At 46.6% G+C, this 17,971-nt stretch overlaps 1 protein-coding gene across 7 annotated transcripts in view; it reads right to left on the reverse strand.

The window, feature by feature from the left end:
* Window positions 1-17,971, reverse strand: part of KMT2C (lysine methyltransferase 2C) — a 200,245-nt gene that overhangs the window by 142,686 nt on the left and 39,588 nt on the right. For all 7 annotated transcript variants that reach the window (XM_044292878.1, XM_044292880.1, XM_044292876.1 and 4 more), the window contains exons 2-3: window positions 16,785-16,873; window positions 11,752-11,890 (exon numbers count right to left, since the gene is read on the reverse strand). In XM_044292878.1, the coding sequence (XP_044148813.1) occupies window positions 11,752-11,890; window positions 16,785-16,873 (228 nt within the window). The remainder of the gene's footprint in view (window positions 1-11,751; window positions 11,891-16,784; window positions 16,874-17,971) is intronic.

The raw sequence follows: 17,971 nt of genomic DNA on the forward strand, positions 1-17,971 counted from the left end.
GTGTGAGGTCCCAGTCTGAATTCAGAGCCTGTGACAGGATCGCAGAGCATTATAATGATATATAAAGGCTGTGTGTGTCCCTGTGAGACCTGGAATCTATTGAATTACACTGACTGAATTATGTCAGAGTAATTCAATGAATTCCATGTCTCACAGGGACACACAGCCTTATATATCATAATGCTGTGTGATCCTGTCACAAAAGCAGAGTTCAGACTGGGACCTCACTGCCACACGCAGGAATTTTCTCGCATTGAACGAACTCGGTTGTGTGTGTCTTGCCTAAGAGTGCATTTTCCAAAACATTTGCACTCATTCTTTGAGAATAATGCTGGTAAGAGCACTATTATGGCGCCATTACAGGTCCCACAAGGACAACACAGGGACATCACCTACAAATGGAGATTTGCCATTCAGGATTCTCTGAAAGCTTATTGCCATTATCATGTAGTGAGGTAACACTACTCATCACCCAGCTTTCCTAAAGGTCACAATAAATCACAGACTAGTACGGTTCCCTCGCTGCTGCGGTTCTTATACTCGCATCTATTAGTTATATATAGCAGTAATGAGGAAGGCAGAGAGTGAATTCAAGTATGCAAAATGTCACTCTCCTGCTGGCAGCCGTGCCAATTCATGAATGCTATTAATTGGGGGGTGGAGGCAGACTGAAGTTTCACCAGGACAAACAAGATATTTGTCCAGGGGCTCTCTGCAGTGCAGAGCTAACACACATCGCGCACTTGCTCGCTTACAGGAACTACCAGACCTTGTAGTGCATGACATCATTTAATGCACTGAAGTCATCTTCATAATTCCAGTGATGTCATATAAAAGTCAGATCAGTGGAGAGGTCTGACCTGGAAACATCCAAATGTACTAGGAACAGGGCCTTTAAGCCCAGCTTCTGGTGGAGGTGTGGTGGTTATACATGGACAATCTCCGCCTAAAGGGTACTTATTAGGACTGGGCAATTAATCAACAAATAACGGGAACTGAAATGCGGAGCCACTAAGGGTACTTTCACACTAGCGATATTCTTTTCCGGCATAGAGTTCCGTCCTAGGGGCACAATACTGGAAAAGAACTGATCAGTTTTATCCTAATGCATTCTGAATGGAGAGAAATCCGTTCAGGATGCATTAGGATGTCTTCAGTTCAGTAATTTTGACTTTTCAGGACGGAGATAATAATGCAACATGCTGCATTATTATCTCCGTCCAAAATTCGCGAACACTTGCCGGATCCGGCAATTTATCCCATTGAAATGCATTAATGCCGGATCCGGCCCAGAGTGTTCCGGCAAAACTGATCTGGCATTGCGGTTTTTCCGAAGAGACGGATCTGGCATTTCAATGCATTTGTCATACGGATCAGGATCCTGATCCATCTGACAAATGCCATCAGTTTGCGTCCGTATTGCCAGATCCCTCTGCCGCAAGTGCGAAAGTACCCTAACCCACAGTGTTTGCCATTTCGGCTTGATAACAGCTGCTCTGATGTCACCAACGAAGGACAGGACTGGGGACAGGAAACGACAGGAGGCAGAAGCCATCAGCTTGGAGCTGCTATGATTTGATGGGGAAGAGTCTGATCTGGGAAGGGTGTGTGATACATGGCATGTCTGCCAAGGATTGTGCTCAGGCTTTATTCTAACCACTTCTCGCTCCATTCACGTGAATGCCGCGAGTACTGGTCGTTCCACTGCACCATCGAAAATTCCAAGATGACGAGCATGACCAGGAATCGCCACTCGCATGGAGTCCAACCTCCTCTTCAAACAACTGATAGGTGGAGGTGCTGGGTGTTGGACCCCCGCCGATCAGATAATGATGGCCTATGCTGACGATAGGATGTCAATATATATGGTGGGACAACCCCTTTAAGAATGCAGCAGGCACTGTGCGCACTATGTACGGCCCCGGGAACCAGCTCAATCAACTTCTTCCTTCAGGCCTGGTCTGCACAGCTTAATACCACTTGGCTACAACTTCGCCTAGCATTTTAGTTGCCATCCCCAGTAGGGTATGCATGGAGACGTGGACTTCTTAATTTATCTGTTCTGCACCATGTACATCAGTTCCTCATCACAGACCAACTTAACTGGCATGCGAGTGTCAGGGATGATATGACTGACGATATGAAAGAGGAAGTTGTAGTCAAGTGGTTTGAATCTGCACGGACCAGGCCTGGAGGAGGAAGTCGAATGAGCTGGTTCCCGGGGCCATACAGAGTGCACGCAACACCCGCTGCATAGGGAAGTGAGGGAGCAGACAGTGTAATCCTCAACCACCATCCCCTCCCCCATTTCCATTCTTATAGCTTTTTATCAGTGAACTACGAGGGCAACATAAATAAATATATATGTTCTATACCAGTGATGGCGAACCTATGGCACGGGTGCCAGAGGCGGCACTCAGAGCCCTCTATGTGGGCACCCACGCCCTGGAAAAAGTCTATGGCATAGCAATATGCTTTAGACTTTTCCTGCCATTCATCATCCCCAGGACACACTATGAACAGGACAGGCAGAGCATTAAATCTAGGCTATTAATCTATTATAGATAAATGATAAAGGACATGAAACATATTATATTGGTATTTAGGTTAAATTGCCGTGTCGGCACTTTGCGATAAATAAGTGGTTATTTGGTTGCCGTTTTGGGCACTTGGTCTCTAAAAGGTTCACCATCACTGTTCTATACTCTATCATTTGAAAAAAATAAAAAGGTTTGGATCAAGGCGGTCCAGGTGTTGAGACCGCAAAATTGAAGGGCCAACAAAAAAAAAAAAAAAAAGACAAAATTGAAAAAATTCATTATAAAAAGAAAATGCTGCAGTAAATCAGAAGGGGTCTCCTGCAACCTTATGCCATTACTCACCAGTAAATGAGCTGGTAGTATTTGACGCTGGCTCAGTGACCAGTGACTCGCAAGCTATAAAACGCATCTCATTAGCTCTGCCCTGGCGATAGGGTAATTACTATTGATTTTTTCCCCTCAAGCGCACAAGATAAAAGTTGTCGTTTGAGCAAAACAACATCTGGAGAGGAAAGGAGCCTTTTTTTTTCAGTTCTACAACTATTGTCGAGCAGCAATTAACTTAACAAGGATCCCAGCTTCCAAAGCAAGGGGGTGCACGTGGGGATTTCACAGCTCTGCTGCTTCTGTGGTGGGCGATTCTCTTTTGAGGAACGGTAAGGTTAGGGAAACACGTCAACTGAAAGGGAGTCTTTCAGCAGTTCTGACTATCAAAGACTGCTGACAGTAGTTTTGACTATGCAAAACTGCTGACAGCAGCAGACAGGGGATGGAGAGAGCGGTACACATATACCCTTTGTACAGCTTTTATTTTCAGGAGTGCTGTGAATAACACCTTTTATTCTGCTATTGTAAGTTCCCAGGAGGCTTCACTTCTCTGCAATGAGCAGCTACACAGCCCCATCCTTCTATTCTGAGTGACGGATCTACCGTTCCACCAGTAGACCGCTACGGCCGTCACTCAGATGGGAGGGGGGAAGCAGCTCACTGCAGAGAGCACTTCACCATCACGGTCTATGCATGCGTCACATTTTTCCTGTTTCACTACAGGAAAACAAAAAGATTGAAGGGACACGAGTAGGATTACTTCTTCCATTAGTCTGCCTTTTCTCTGCTCTACACATTGCTTCACACTTAAAGGGGTTTTCCAATACTTTTATACTGATGACCTACCTGGCCATGTCATCGGTATCTGATCGGTGGGGGTTCGACATCCAGAATCCCCGCCGATGAGCTGGTTGAGAAGACACCATAGTAGCGGCACAGCCGTCTCGCTGCTTTCCCTAGGTCATGGGATGTCACGTTCATCGGTCACATGACCTAGGCACAGCTCTGCCTCATTGAAATGAATGGGGCAGAGCTGCAATACCAAGCACAGCCACTATATATTGTACGGCGCTGTGCTTCAGTGGCGCTACTTCTTACATAGCTGATCTCCAGGGGTCCCAGATGTCGGAGGATAACAAAATGAATGGAGTGAAAGAGCAGAGAGGTGCCAGTAACAGCAGCAGTGACCCCGCCAGATTCATGTCAGTTCTGTAGTTACTGGAAGGACTTAGAACTCATGCACACGATAGACTTTAAGCTTGCACGAGCTCAGAAAATCAGTTCTCGCATATTTCTGTGCGGACGAGATCAGTGATCATACTGAATAACACACAGCAGCTCCTCCAGCAACCAGTACAAAACCGACTGTCCTTCAGTGTGGTCCAGTTTTTTTTTTTTAATGATCTACTGATTTGAATGAGCAAGTATTAAATGGGAAAGGTAAAATATAGAAACGCAGCATTTTTTTCACTCCAAATAGTGCATTGTAAAAACACACCCTGACCTTAATTAGTCAGTTTTTACTGTGGATGCTGTTTGACCCTGGGTTCACACCTAAGCGTTCCTCAAACGCGCGTTTTTGTCGCGCGTTTTTTGTAATAGTAAACGCGCGTTTGACGCGCGTTTGTGTCATTGACTGCAGTGTCCTATGGCCACAAACGCGCGTCAAAACGCCCCAAAGAAGCTCAAGTACTTGTTTGAGCGTCGGGCGTTTTACAGCGCGTTCGTACGTGCTGTAAAACGCCCAGGTGTGAACCCTTCCCATAGGGAAGCATTGGTTTTCATGTCTTAAGCGTTTTACAGCGCGTTTGAACGCGCTGTAAAACGCTCAGGTGTGAACTAGAGTTGTTGCGATACCAATTTTTTGATTCGGTTTCGATACCATGAAAAAGTATTGCGATACTCGATACCATGCGAAAAAAATAAACAAAAAAAGCCACGTGCATTCCTCATTTTTAAAAATGGCGAATCGCGCAGTTTTTATTTTATTTTTTCTGTTCCGGCATTCACCACCTAGATTTTTTTTAATATATTTTAATAGTTTGGACTTTTCTGACGTGGCGATGTAATATGTTTATTATTTAAATATTTTATATGTGAAATTGGGAAAAGGGGGTGATTTATACTTCATATTTTAGTGTTTTTTGTTTGTTTTTTTTACACTTTTTATTTAATGACTATTTCCCCCTTAGGGGCTAGAACCTGGGATCTTTCATCCCTTTTCCTATTCAGCCTGATAGATCTCTATCAGGGTGAATAGGACTCCACACTGTCCCTGCTGCTCTGTGCACACAGCATCAGGGATGTTACCATGGCAACCAGGGCTTCTGTAGCGTCCTGGCTGCCATGGTAACCGATCGGAGCCCCAGGCTTACACAGCTGGGGCTCCGATCAGAAGCTGCCACTGCACCACCAATGAGGGGGGGGAGAGGTCCCTGTGGCCACTGCCACCAATGATTTTAATACTGGGGGGTTGAGAGGGGCCGGCACACTGTGCCACCAATGATTTTAATGGGATGGGTGGGTTGAGGGGGGGGAGGCAATGATAACTACCTCTTTATACAGGAGGCGGGTACTGGCAGATCAGCGGCAGTTAACTGCCGCTGATCGCAGCTCCCTGTCAGGGGCAGGGTGCCGGCAATGCGATTCTGCTGCCGGCACCCGCCTCCTGTATGTGTTAAAGACTGACTACTGTATATGAGTCCAGACTTTCACTATCAGGCCACACAGAGCGGCGCCCAGCAATGTCCCAGCACTCACCATTAGTCCTGGGCGCCGCTCCGTTCGCCCGCAGTGCCCCATTACTGTCTCCTGTCCTGCTCCACATGCTGCTGATTACTATCGGAGCGATGGGAGGAGACATCAGATTCACTAGTGGGCGTTCCTTCTACCTGGCTGTAGCGCTGTCCAATCGCAGCGCAGGGAGAAGGAACGCCTACTAGTGAAGCTGATGTCTCCTCCCATCGCTCCGATAGTAATCAGCAGCATGTGGAGCAGGAGAGGAGACAGTAATGGGGCACTGCAGGCGAACGGAGCGGCGCCCAGGACTAATGGTGAGTGCTGTGGCATCGCTGGGCGCAGCTCTGTGTTGAAATAATCCTATCATTGGTGGCGCAGTGAGCCCGCCCCTCCTCCGCCCCTCTCTTCTCATTGCCGGCGCCGCCCCTCCTCCGCCCCTCGCTTCTCATTGCCGCCCCTCCTCCGCCCCTCGCTTCTCATTGCCGCCCCTCCTCCGCCCCTCGCTTCTCATTGCCGCCCCTCCTCCGCCCCTCGCTTCTCATTGCCGCCCCTCCTCCGCCCCTCGCTTCTCATTGCCGCCCCTCCTCCGCCCCTCGCTTCTCATTGCCGCCCCTCCTCCGCCCCTCGCTTCTCATTGCCGCCCCTCCTCCGCCCCTCGCTTCTCATTGGTGGCAGCGGCAGCAGCAGCAGCACAGGGGGAGGGAGGACAGCTTCCTTCTCCCCGTGCTGCTGAGAGAACATGAGCGCGCTGATAGCAGCGCGCTCATGTTCAGAGATACTAGACTGCGCAGAAGCGCAGCCCAGTATCGAAAAAACGGAAATCCCGGTATCGTATCGATACCGGGACAAAAGTATCGATTGGGTATCGAAATTTCGATACCCGCAACAACCCTAGTGTGAACCCAGGGTTAAGGTCCATGCACACAAAAAAAAAATTTTAAAAAAAATCTACGTTTAAAACTGCAAGCACCTAGACTGAAAACAGATCCATTAAAGTCAAGGGGATCCTTTATTAGGACCCCTACATCAAAAAACTGTCGCAAGCCTGTGGTTTGTGACATTTTGAACGCCACTGCGCCTAAATTTAGGTGCACGTGGAGTGTGTACACTGCCCTCGTCACTTTCTGAAAAAGGTAAGTGGTGGCACGGGATGGAGCTATTGGCCCTGGCACATGCACTAGGAGCTAGAGTAGATTTCAGTCTAGGTGCGGCGGACGAGGCCTGTGCATCCTCTGGCGACGCAGGGACTATCAAAGACTGGCGTAAAGTGCTGGTCTTTGATAAATAATCCCAATGGGAGTTTTTTTTCTTGCAGATGAACATGAAAAATGCTTAAAAACATCTGTGCTAAAAAAAAAAAACACAGGAAACACTAATGCAAAGCTAAGGGGAAAACATCCGTTTTTGACTGAAAAGCTCGTGTGCATGAGCCCTTACACTCTGCAGAAGAATGGTAGGGAATTTTTAATGAAGACCATTTAGAAAGTTACTACTTACTACTGCATTTAGGAAAACCAGTGCAAAGTTGTCTGCACCCTAAATTCTCGGTGGTCAGTCATCCGGGTCAAACATTCTCTAAGCGAATACACGGCTTTCTCCATCAATCCCATCAAAGATGAACGCAGTGTGTGCATGCTCAAACACTGCTCTATTCATAGGGGGAGGGGGGGGGGGACAGAGCTTCCATTCTGATCATTGTGAGTCCCAATTCAGAAAACCACTGATCAGACACTTAAAGTGGACAGGGAAGAACTTTACACCCCTTGGGGCAAGTACTTTGAAGGAGTTGTCCAAGCTCAATATAAGCTCAGACAGCCCCTGTAAAACCAACCCATTTCTTCCCGGCCACATCCAGCATTGTGCATTGGCCGTCTGCTGCTGGTTGCCTGGCTGCAGCAGTAACGTTCTGTGGCACAGGTCACCATGCGGCCAATCACTGGCCTCAGCAGTGCACAGGATGTCACTGTTGCAGCCAGGAAAGCAGCAGGGAGAACTGGAAAGCAGTAGAGGAGAGAAAAGGCGACTTGATTCTTTTGTGTCATTTTAGCACATTTAAAAGAGGCGGACGGTTTTTATTCAACTTTGACAACACCGTTACGTTTTCTGATCATGAAATAGCACGACCCTGAACAACTGTAGGCACTAATTCAATCCCTGTTAGGACAACTAAATCTCCGGAGACCCGATCCATCAGACGCAATATGAATTCTGAGTGCATGCCCCTACTAATACAATCTCAGGGGCTTGTGATATTTTCACTAGAAACCTTCTCCTTCATTGAGACAATCAAAAGAGCCTAATGTACTCAGACGCGGCGCAGGGACAGGTAACTGACAATTACTAATTTGGATCAAATCATCAGAAGAGGTAGACTGGGGACTGGCATCAACAGAAAATAAAGCTTACTATATGGGCTCATTCAGAAAACTGTATGGTCGTCGTGCCCATGCTGCGGACCGCAAATAGCAGTCTGCAATGCACGGGCACCCACCATGTGAATCCTCTATAGCGGTGCAGACCCATTGACTTGAAAGGGTCTTTGGTCCGCAAAATATAAAACATGTGATGGGTTTCAGCCCGCACTACCTGTATGCAGGTGCTCATTGCTATGGCGAAATACAGATACAAACGTAAAAACACAAATGCAATCGCACTCTGCAAACCAGCACTCTGCCCTGCCTTTAAGCTGGATGTTAAATGAGGCATTGGTGTACATTTTGGCCAAAGCGTAATAAGCCACTCACCGCGTCAAGGTCGCCTCATGAGTGGTCCCCAACACTAGTTCCCACCTGTTGTTGGCCACAGCAGCCACACAAAATCCAGGGAACGCAGGTACAGCATACACGCCAGGCACACTCTGCTTCTAACCCCGTCCGGTGCCATTACAGCTTTCATCGGATCCAGGGATGCAAGTACCGACATGCTTGCTGAACCCACTATATACTTCTCCTGGAGCCAAAATGGCTACTGGTAGGTGCTACACAAGCAGACTCAGTTTTATACTGACTTTAAAACCAGCCGCCAGGGCAAATTAACTAGTCAGGTGTGCACGGCTGCATGGAGATCGCCACGCCTCCAATATATACTGCAAAGAAAAAATGTGATGGGTTTCAGCCCGCACTACCTGTATGCAGGTGCTCATTGCTATGGCGAAATACAGATACAAACGTAAAAACACAAATGCAATCGCACTCTGCAAACCAGCACTCTGCCCTGCCTTTAAGCTGGATGTTAAATGAGGCATTGGTGTACATTTTGGCCAAAGCGTAATAAGCCACTCCAGGAGAAGTATATAGTGGGTTCAGCAAGCATGTCGGTACTTGCATCCCTGGATCCGATGAAAGCTGTAATGGCACCGGACGGGGTTAGAAGCAGAGTGTGCCTGGCGTGTATGCTGTACCTGCGTTCCCTGGATTTTGTGTGGCTGCTGTGGCCAACAACAGGTGGGAACTAGTGTTGGGGACCACTCATGAGGCGACCTTGACGCGGTGAGTGGCTTATTACGCTTTGGCCAAAATGTACACCAATGCCTCATTTAACATCCAGCTTAAAGGCAGGGCAGAGTGCTGGTTTGCAGAGTGCGATTGCATTTGTGTTTTTACGTTTGTATCTGTATTTCGCCATAGCAATGAGCACCTGCATACAGGTAGTGCGGGCTGAAACCCATCACATTTTTTCTTTGCAGTATATATTGGAGGCGTGGCGATCTCCATGCAGCCGTGCACACCTGACTAGTTAATTTGCCCTGGCGGCTGGTTTTAAAGTCAGTATAAAACTGAGTCTGCTTGTGTAGCACCTACCAGTAGCCATTTTGGCTCCAGGAGAAGTATATAGTGGGTTCAGCAAGCATGTCGGTACTTGCATCCCTGGATCCGATGAAAGCTGTAATGGCACCGGACGGGGTTAGAAGCAGAGTGTGCCTGGCGTGTATGCTGTACCTGCGTTCCCTGGATTTTGTGTGGCTGCTGTGGCCAACAACAGGTGGGAACTAGTGTTGGGGACCACTCATGAGGCGACCTTGACGCGGTGAGTGGCTTATTACGCTTTGGCCAAAATGTACACCAATGCCTCATTTAACATCCAGCTTAAAGGCAGGGCAGAGTGCTGGTTTGCAGAGTGCGATTGCATTTGTGTTTTTACGTTTGTATCTGTATTTCGCCATAGCAATGAGCACCTGCATACAGGTAGTGCGGGCTGAAACCCATCACATTTTTTCTTTGCAGTATATATTGGAGGCGTGGCGATCTCCATGCAGCCGTGCACACCTGACTAGTTAATTTGCCCTGGCGGCTGGTTTTAAAGTCAGTATAAAACTGAGTCTGCTTGTGTAGCACCTACCAGTAGCCATTTTGGCTCCAGGAGAAGTATATAGTGGGTTCAGCAAGCATGTCGGTACTTGCATCCCTGGATCCGATGAAAGCTGTAATGGCACCGGACGGGGTTAGAAGCAGAGTGTGCCTGGCGTGTATGCTGTACCTGCGTTCCCTGGATTTTGTGTGGCTGCTGTGGCCAACAACAGGTGGGAACTAGTGTTGGGGACCACTCATGAGGCGACCTTGACGCGGTGAGTGGCTTATTACGCTTTGGCCAAAATGTACACCAATGCCTCATTTAACATCCAGCTTAAAGGCAGGGCAGAGTGCTGGTTTGCAGAGTGCGATTGCATTTGTGTTTTTAAAATATAAAACATGTCCTATCTTTTGTGGATCGTGGACCTATTCAAGTCAAGAGGTCCGCATACACAGCACGGAGTGCAGACGGCTGGCGCCCGTGTACACCGGACCCTCTGCAGACGGCTACACAGACATGGAACCATACGGTCATGTGAATGAGCCCTTAGTCTGATCTGCCATTCCGAAATGACTATGCAAATCTAAAGTAAAACCTTGAAAACTGTAAATCTCAAAATAAATCATATAGGGGGGCGGGAAGGTATATGATGTATGTAAAACTTTATGTTTCTGCTTCATGGGTTAATAAAACCCAAACAACTCCGCATATTACAGAGTCAACCACAGTATTTTGTAACTATATGACTGTCACACAGTTTTTCACTGTGTGTGAACGAAGCCTAAAGGTGTTATCTGTTTATCTGAGATTATGAAGAAACAAAAAGATTTACATGAAAATCAAGCTGTGGGCGACAAAAAAAAAACAAAAAAAAAAAACACATCCACCAGCAAAAACATAAAACAGCATCCAATTTTGTTGCATTAGGCTACTTTCACACTAGCGTTGTTTGAATCCGGCGTGCAATTCCGTCGCCGGAACTGCCCGCCGGATCCGGAAAAACGTGTGAAAACCGATTACATTTGAATCCTGATCAGGATTTTGATCACAGTGAAAAAATGCATTGGAAAAAACTATTCCGTCATTTATGGGCTTTAACTTTTTTTTATTTTCAAATTTTTCATGTTTAACATGCAAAATCCGGATCCGGTTTGACGGAACACACGGCGCCGGATCCGGCATTAATGCAAGTCAATGGGAAAAAGGCCATATCCAGCATTCCGTCAAAGTGTTCCGGATTTTTGGCCAGAGGTAAAAATACAACATGCTACGGTTTTCTGAAAAACCTGGTCAAAAAGACTGAACTGAAGACATCCTGATGCGTCCTGAACGGATTGCTCTCCATTCAGGATGCATGGGGATAAAACTGATCAGTTCTTTTCCGGATTTGAGCCCCTAGGACGGAACTCAGCGCCGGAAAAGAAAAACGCTAGTGTGAAAGTACCCTTAAATCATATGTGAACTCCAAAAAATAAAAATGATGCACACATTTTGAAAAATCCTTTGCAAACTAAGTGGGCCGACTACTTCATTGACCCAATAACCCACAAAAGAAACTCCCACCTTCATTCTGTAACAATCGCCCAAAACAATAGAGGAAAAAAGAACCTACTCTGCATCTGCAGCAAACCTGCTTGGAGTCAGTACAAAAGCAGAAAGCAAAGAGCAGAGCGTGGGATGCATCGGCCTCTGTCCTCATCTTGCACTCATTAAGACATCCAAGAGAGAGTTCGGCTGCTGCAGCCTGCGAAGGCTTCACTAGTCATCACTACTCCCAGCATCCTTTTCATCTCTATTCGCGTCCACACGAGCCCTTCCCCCCCAGCCATGACTCAGCAGCAAATGACATACAGACCTGCTTTTGGCTTCAACTCCCACAGAGACAGTGGAGGGCTCGGACTCTTCGGATGGAGAACGCTGAAGAACAGGTGCTGGTTGCGCAGTGTCCGTCACCTTAGTCGGGGTACACTCCTCCACAGATTGTTCTTTAATATCTAGAAAACACAGAAAGGAGAGTCATACATCGCTTACAGGACGCCAATCGAGAGATTACTTCATTGTGCAGCAAGTTGAGGCTTTTAGTACATTCGTCTCAAAGCATTTCACTTCAGATCGGGACTTGGCGGGCATTTTACCACTTCACCCCCCTCTTTCCCTCCCCAGCAAAGTGTGAACAGGTACCAATAGCTTCACCTGACTATTTTTAGCTGGTCATTACTCCTCCACTATAATTTTTATTTTTTTTGCAGAATGTGTAAAGGGGACAAATAACGGAGCCTCCAATGCAGGTGAGAACACAGCCTTATCTGTATGTAAATAAATGAACCCCATAGGCTTAAAGGCTATGTACACCTTTGTTTATCATTATTGCATTGTACTAATTTTGAGCACATATTTTTTTTTTATTGGTGTTTATTAAAAATATGGCGCCCTTTTCCCTCTACAGAGCTGACATGCTCTTAGTAGCACCATTTAGATTTTCAGTCAGACCAGGAGCTGACAGACTCCTTATCTCTGCTCTCTGACCTCCTAAACACTCATCATAGCTCAGGTCTTATCTTACTGATAACAATGTGGCTGAAACTCTTAGTAGTTTAGCGATAAGGTTTTGGCACAAAGTGAAAGTACCAGTCAGCTAGAAAAACAGTTAACCCTGAGTGACAAAACAGCTCAACATTTTTAATAAAGGCTAATTTGAAAAATTATTTTAAGCTAAGAATGAGTAACATGCAATCGTGTACATAACCCCTTTAAAGGCCATCTCACTTCAGCAAATGGCATTTATCATGTAGAGAACTACAAGGCACTTACTAATGTATTGCGATTGTCCATGTCGTCTCCTTTGCTGGTTGGAATCATTTTTTCTTTTACATTATAAACTTCTTGTTTCCATGGTTACGACCACCCAGCAATCCAGCTGCAATGGCTGTGCTTGCACACTACAGGAATAAGGGTCGGCCTCTCTGGTGGCTGGGACCGCGGGGGGGGGGGGGGGGGGGCACTTAGGCTGGTGCTTTTTCCTACAGTGTGCAAACATGACCACCACTGGCTGCTTACAGGGTGGTTGCAACCATGGAAACGAGCAGTTTATAATGTGATGGAAAAATGAATCAAGCCGCAAAGGAGGCAATATGGACAATCGCAATACATTAGTGAGTGCCTTGTATCAACTTTCTCTACATGATGAATGCCACTTGCTGAAGTGAGACAACCCCTGGCTGACCTGTTACATGTGCGCTTGGCAGCTGAAGGCATCTGTGTTGGCCCCATGTTCATGCGTGTCCTCATTGCTGAGATAAATTAGGTTTTAATATATGCATATAAGCCTCTTGGAGCAATAGATGATATCGCTGAACAGAAGAACTGGGCATGTTGAATTTCAAAGCCAGATCCTTCTTTTTTTCAAAGGAAATATTCAGTAGACAGAGGTGCCTCACAGCTGCTTAATCTCCTCTCCCCATTGATAATTCATGGGATGGGTACTGAGGAGCAGAGGAAGATGTGCTGCTTAATTTTTAGCAAATTTTATTTATTTTTTTAAAGCTGAGGAGCTCCTTAGGTTTGATAATTAGAAGGGTATTCACAACTTGGCATATACAGGGAATGGAGGTGAGAATACTGACTTAAAGGGGTTCTGCAGTTTGTTTAAACTGATGATCTATCCAGGGGTCCGACACTTGGGACCCCCGCCGATCAGCTGTTTGAGAGCCGCGGCCTTCTGTTTACCGCTGGCCCAGTGACATCACAACTTGAATCAACTGGCCTGGGCTAGGGTTGGGCGATATACCGGTATCACGATATACCGCGGTATTAAAAAAAACGGCGATATGGCGATATCGCCGTTTCCTAAATACCGCGGTATTTTGTGACGTCATCAAAGAGGTCAGCGCACATTGTGCGCTGACCTCTTCTAAACGTGCGTCCGCCCGCTTCTAACAACTCATCTTCAGGAACTGACTGATCACTTACCGCCCGCCCCTGCAACTTGCTCTTCCCCTCGCTCCTGGCCTGCCTCCTTCTTGCTCCGCCTCCCTTAGTCAAGTCTCCACCCACCATCTGACATCATCACCGTCGTCACCCCCCCAGTGCCGGGCGCCGTGTGAGTACTGTCTCTGGAGAGAGTTTTCCTGCGGCTGCCTCACTAGTGCGTTCTGTCTGATGACAAAGTTATAAACTTACTACTTCCCGCAGCGGCCGCCTCGGCTCTCCCTCCTCCTCGCTCCCATAAGACCTTATTATAACGCCTCCTTGTGGCCCCCCCATACAGTGCAACGCCTCCTTGTGGCCCCCCCATACAGTGCAACGCCTCCTTGTGGCCCCCCCATACAGTGCAACGCCTCCTTGTGGCCCCCCCCATACAGTGCAACGCCTCCTTGTGGCCCCCCCCATACAGTGCAACGCCTCCTTGTGGCCCCCCCCATACAGTGCAACGCCTCCTTGTGGCCCCCCCATACAGTGCAGCGTCTCCTTGTGGCCCCCCCATACAGTGCAGCGTCTCCTTGTGGCCCCCCATACAGTATAACGTCTCCTTGTGGCCCCCCATACAGTATAACGTCTCCTTGTGGGTTTTTTTCTTTTAAACTGGTATTTATCGCGAGATATATCGTTATCGCGATAAATTTTTTAATATCGTTATCGTCTGAATATTTTTGATATCGTCCAACCCTAGCCTGGGCGCAGCTAAGCTCCATTCAAGACAAAACAGAGCTTAGCCACGCCCAGGCCAGTTAATAAAAGTTGCAACATCACTGGGCATGCGGTAAACAGCGTTGCTGCCTTCGCAAACAGCTGATCAGCGGGGGTCCCAGGTGTCGGACCCCTGCCTATCAGATGCTGATGATCTATCTTGAGGATAGATCATCAGTTTAAACAAACTGCAGAACCCCTTTAAAGGGGTTTTCCAAGATTTTTGTTTTTACTGATGAAGTATCCTCTGGTTAGGTCATCAGATTCTGATCTGTGGGGGTCCAACACCGGGATTCCCACCGATCAGCTGCTTGAGAAGGCAGTGGAGCTCCTGTGAGCATCATTGCTTAGCTCTGCTTTTCCTAGGCCCAGTGACCATACATTTATCGATCATGTGGCCTAGGAGCAGCTCAGCCTCGTAGAAGTCAATGGGGCTGAGGCACAGCCGCTATACAATGTACAACGCTGTGCTTGGTAAGCTACGAGAAGGCCGTGGTGCTCACAGGAGCACCAGTTCAGTGACTGGCGGGGGTCCCGGGTGTCAGACCTCCACCAATCAGATACTGATGACCTAGCCATTGGATAGGTCATCAGTCAAAAATAAAAATAAAATAAAAATTTAAGTGCTGTGCATACACAATGATAAGTGAAAAATACAGACAAACACAGTCAGGAGAGCTGGAGCCTGAGTGATACCAGCAAAAACAACCGCAAACAGTTAATAAAGAGAGTCCATTGTGCAGTCAGCTCGGCCTTGGTTTATTCTATACCATGCTCAGCTAGCAACAGCAAACTAACCTGGCAGTCAACGTCAGATGTACAAAGTAAAAAAAATACTGAAACTCGCTTGACAAGGAAAATGCTGTAAAAAGCAATCTGGGCTTTAATTTGTAACAATCTCATCAATTATGCTGTAATTGTTAAAAGGGTTGTCCAGTTTCCTATATTGATGACCTATCCTCAGGATAGATCATCAATATCAGATCGGCGGGGTTCCGACACCTGGCACCTCCGCCGATCAGCTGTTTGAAGACAGTACAGTGCTCTTACGAGCTCTGCCTTCTCTTCACCGTTTACCTGCTCACCAACGACATCTCAAGCAGTGTAATTACAGCCCTCCCATACCCACTGAAAGTGAATGACAGAGTGTAACTGCTCCTTCCCACTGCAGTGAATGAGGACGGAGGAGCTACAATTACACCTGCCTGCCTCTGTGATGTCGACAGCGAGCAAGTAAACAGTGAAGAGAAAGCAGAGCTGGTACAAGCGCAGTACTTGTCTTTAAAGAGCTGATGGCCGGGGGTGCTGTGAGCTGGATCCCCGCTGATCTGATGTTGATTACCTATCCGAGGATAGGTCACCAATATAGCAAACTGGCAAACCCCTTTAAAAGGGTTGTTCCATGAAATATAAAAAATGTTTAAAAAAAAAAATCAAGTACATCTGAATACATACGTAAACACGTATACAGTACTTAAAAATTTAGTAATGTCACTAAGTTATTCAATAAAATCTACATGTATAGCGCCACCTGCTGTTTGTTTCTTACGTCTCTGCACACCTTGCTGAAGTGGACGCATAAGCTCAGTTCCATCCTCCAACTGTTTATGTTAATAACCCATAGAAATCTATGGTGAAAACCACTCTACAGAAGGTGCAGAGTCGCACTACAATTCACGTCCTGTGGATTACAAAAAGAGCACGGCGGGCCAATTTCGCAAGGAAGAAAAAAAGCTAACCGTACACCAGATTTCTCAAATCTCGTTCACTTTGCTGGTACTGTATTACACAGCAGTTTTCCCATTCGAAAATCCACGCAGAAGAACGGTACATAATCCGCATCACGTGCAGGTACCATCAGGGTTGTGCCACATGTCACTCTGCTATGGTTTTGGTGTGGCAAAAAAAAAAAAAAAAAAAACACACGTACCAAAAAAGGGCATGCGGTTTTTGCAACAACATGCCTGCATTTATGGTGGGAGAACACACAGAAAAAATAAATTAAATTACTAAATAGACTTACTGGACACCTTATTGCATTCTACTTATTTGGGGCTAAAAAATATGGATTCCATTTTCAGCCATTTTCCCAGGACAATGGTGTAATTTGTGTATTTGCAGAGCAGCAGGTTCTCCGTTTACACTGAATCCCATCATCTAACAGCTCATGTGAGTCTCTTATCTTAACACTGGGCAACTAACCTGTGTCGGCAGAGTTTTCCGGTTCTGCTGCCTCCAGTCCATCCATGCTATCTTCATCCTCCAAAGCAGTCTTTCCTCTACTCCGAGGCCTAGAAAAAGAAAAAACATCACTTCAATGAAACAGGCAAATTATTCTGCACGACAAAGAAAAGATATGAGAATTTTTCTTAATTTCAGTGTCTTCGGATTCCCTGATCCCTGTGACCACAACAGTTAATGTGAGCATGAATTAACAATTCACGGATGCGTCACGTTTTATTAGTTTGCATCAATGATTCGCAAGGCGTTCAATGTGTCCAGCAGCTGACAGAATATAAATTAGACAGAACCCCAACATATCAGACCACATTCAACGCTGCATCTGCCCAGCCATTCGATGCTGAAGGAACTACAATAAAGCGTCTGACTACTAGTGACCGCACAGTGTGGATTATGTGCCGGATAAACCGCAGCGTAATCCTGTACCAGCGAAGTGTATGGGATTAGACAAATCTCATGCACACCTTGCTTTTTTCTTAGGTGCAGAGTCCGACCTGCTGCGCAGATTTTGAAATCTGCAATATGTGAATTGTTGTGCTTTCTTGTGCGGATTTTGCCTTTTAATTGAAGGATGAGATCTGTGGAAAATCCGCACCAAAAATGCAATATAGTGCAGATTTTGTGCGGATTTCATGCAGTTTTTTACCACATACATCTGCACCGTGTGCAGCCACCCAAAGGGGTTTTGGGACATTGCTTCAGAGGATCATGTCCATTTAATGCACTAGTAGTTCCCATCCCTTCATTTATCCTTAAAAGGGGCTGTTCAGTTTCACTAGAAAACCAGACAACTCCTGGGGAATGCACCTGAAATAAAGAACACACAAGTACTTACCTCACAGATCCCACGCGGCCGTTCCAGCTCTATTTACCTGGCTGCAGCGGTTACGTCATGCTGATGACACGTGCCCACCGCAGCCAATCACTGGCCACAAAGTTATTCTGGAAATAGTGTCCTTCTCCAGCAAGTTGTATCCTGCCCCTATTATTGGCAATGAATAGGCAGGAGGACAGAACTATCTAGCACATATGTGAATGCATCCTGACCATTACTCCACCCCTAAGCAACTTCATAGTAGGTACTATCGACCCATCCTACCGGCATCCACCAAAACGCCAGCAAAATACAACATTACTGTCGTTTGCAG

This window comes from Bufo gargarizans, chromosome 5, assembly GCF_014858855.1.
Source record: "Bufo gargarizans isolate SCDJY-AF-19 chromosome 5, ASM1485885v1, whole genome shotgun sequence".
Lineage (NCBI taxonomy): Eukaryota > Metazoa > Chordata > Amphibia > Anura > Bufonidae > Bufo > Bufo gargarizans.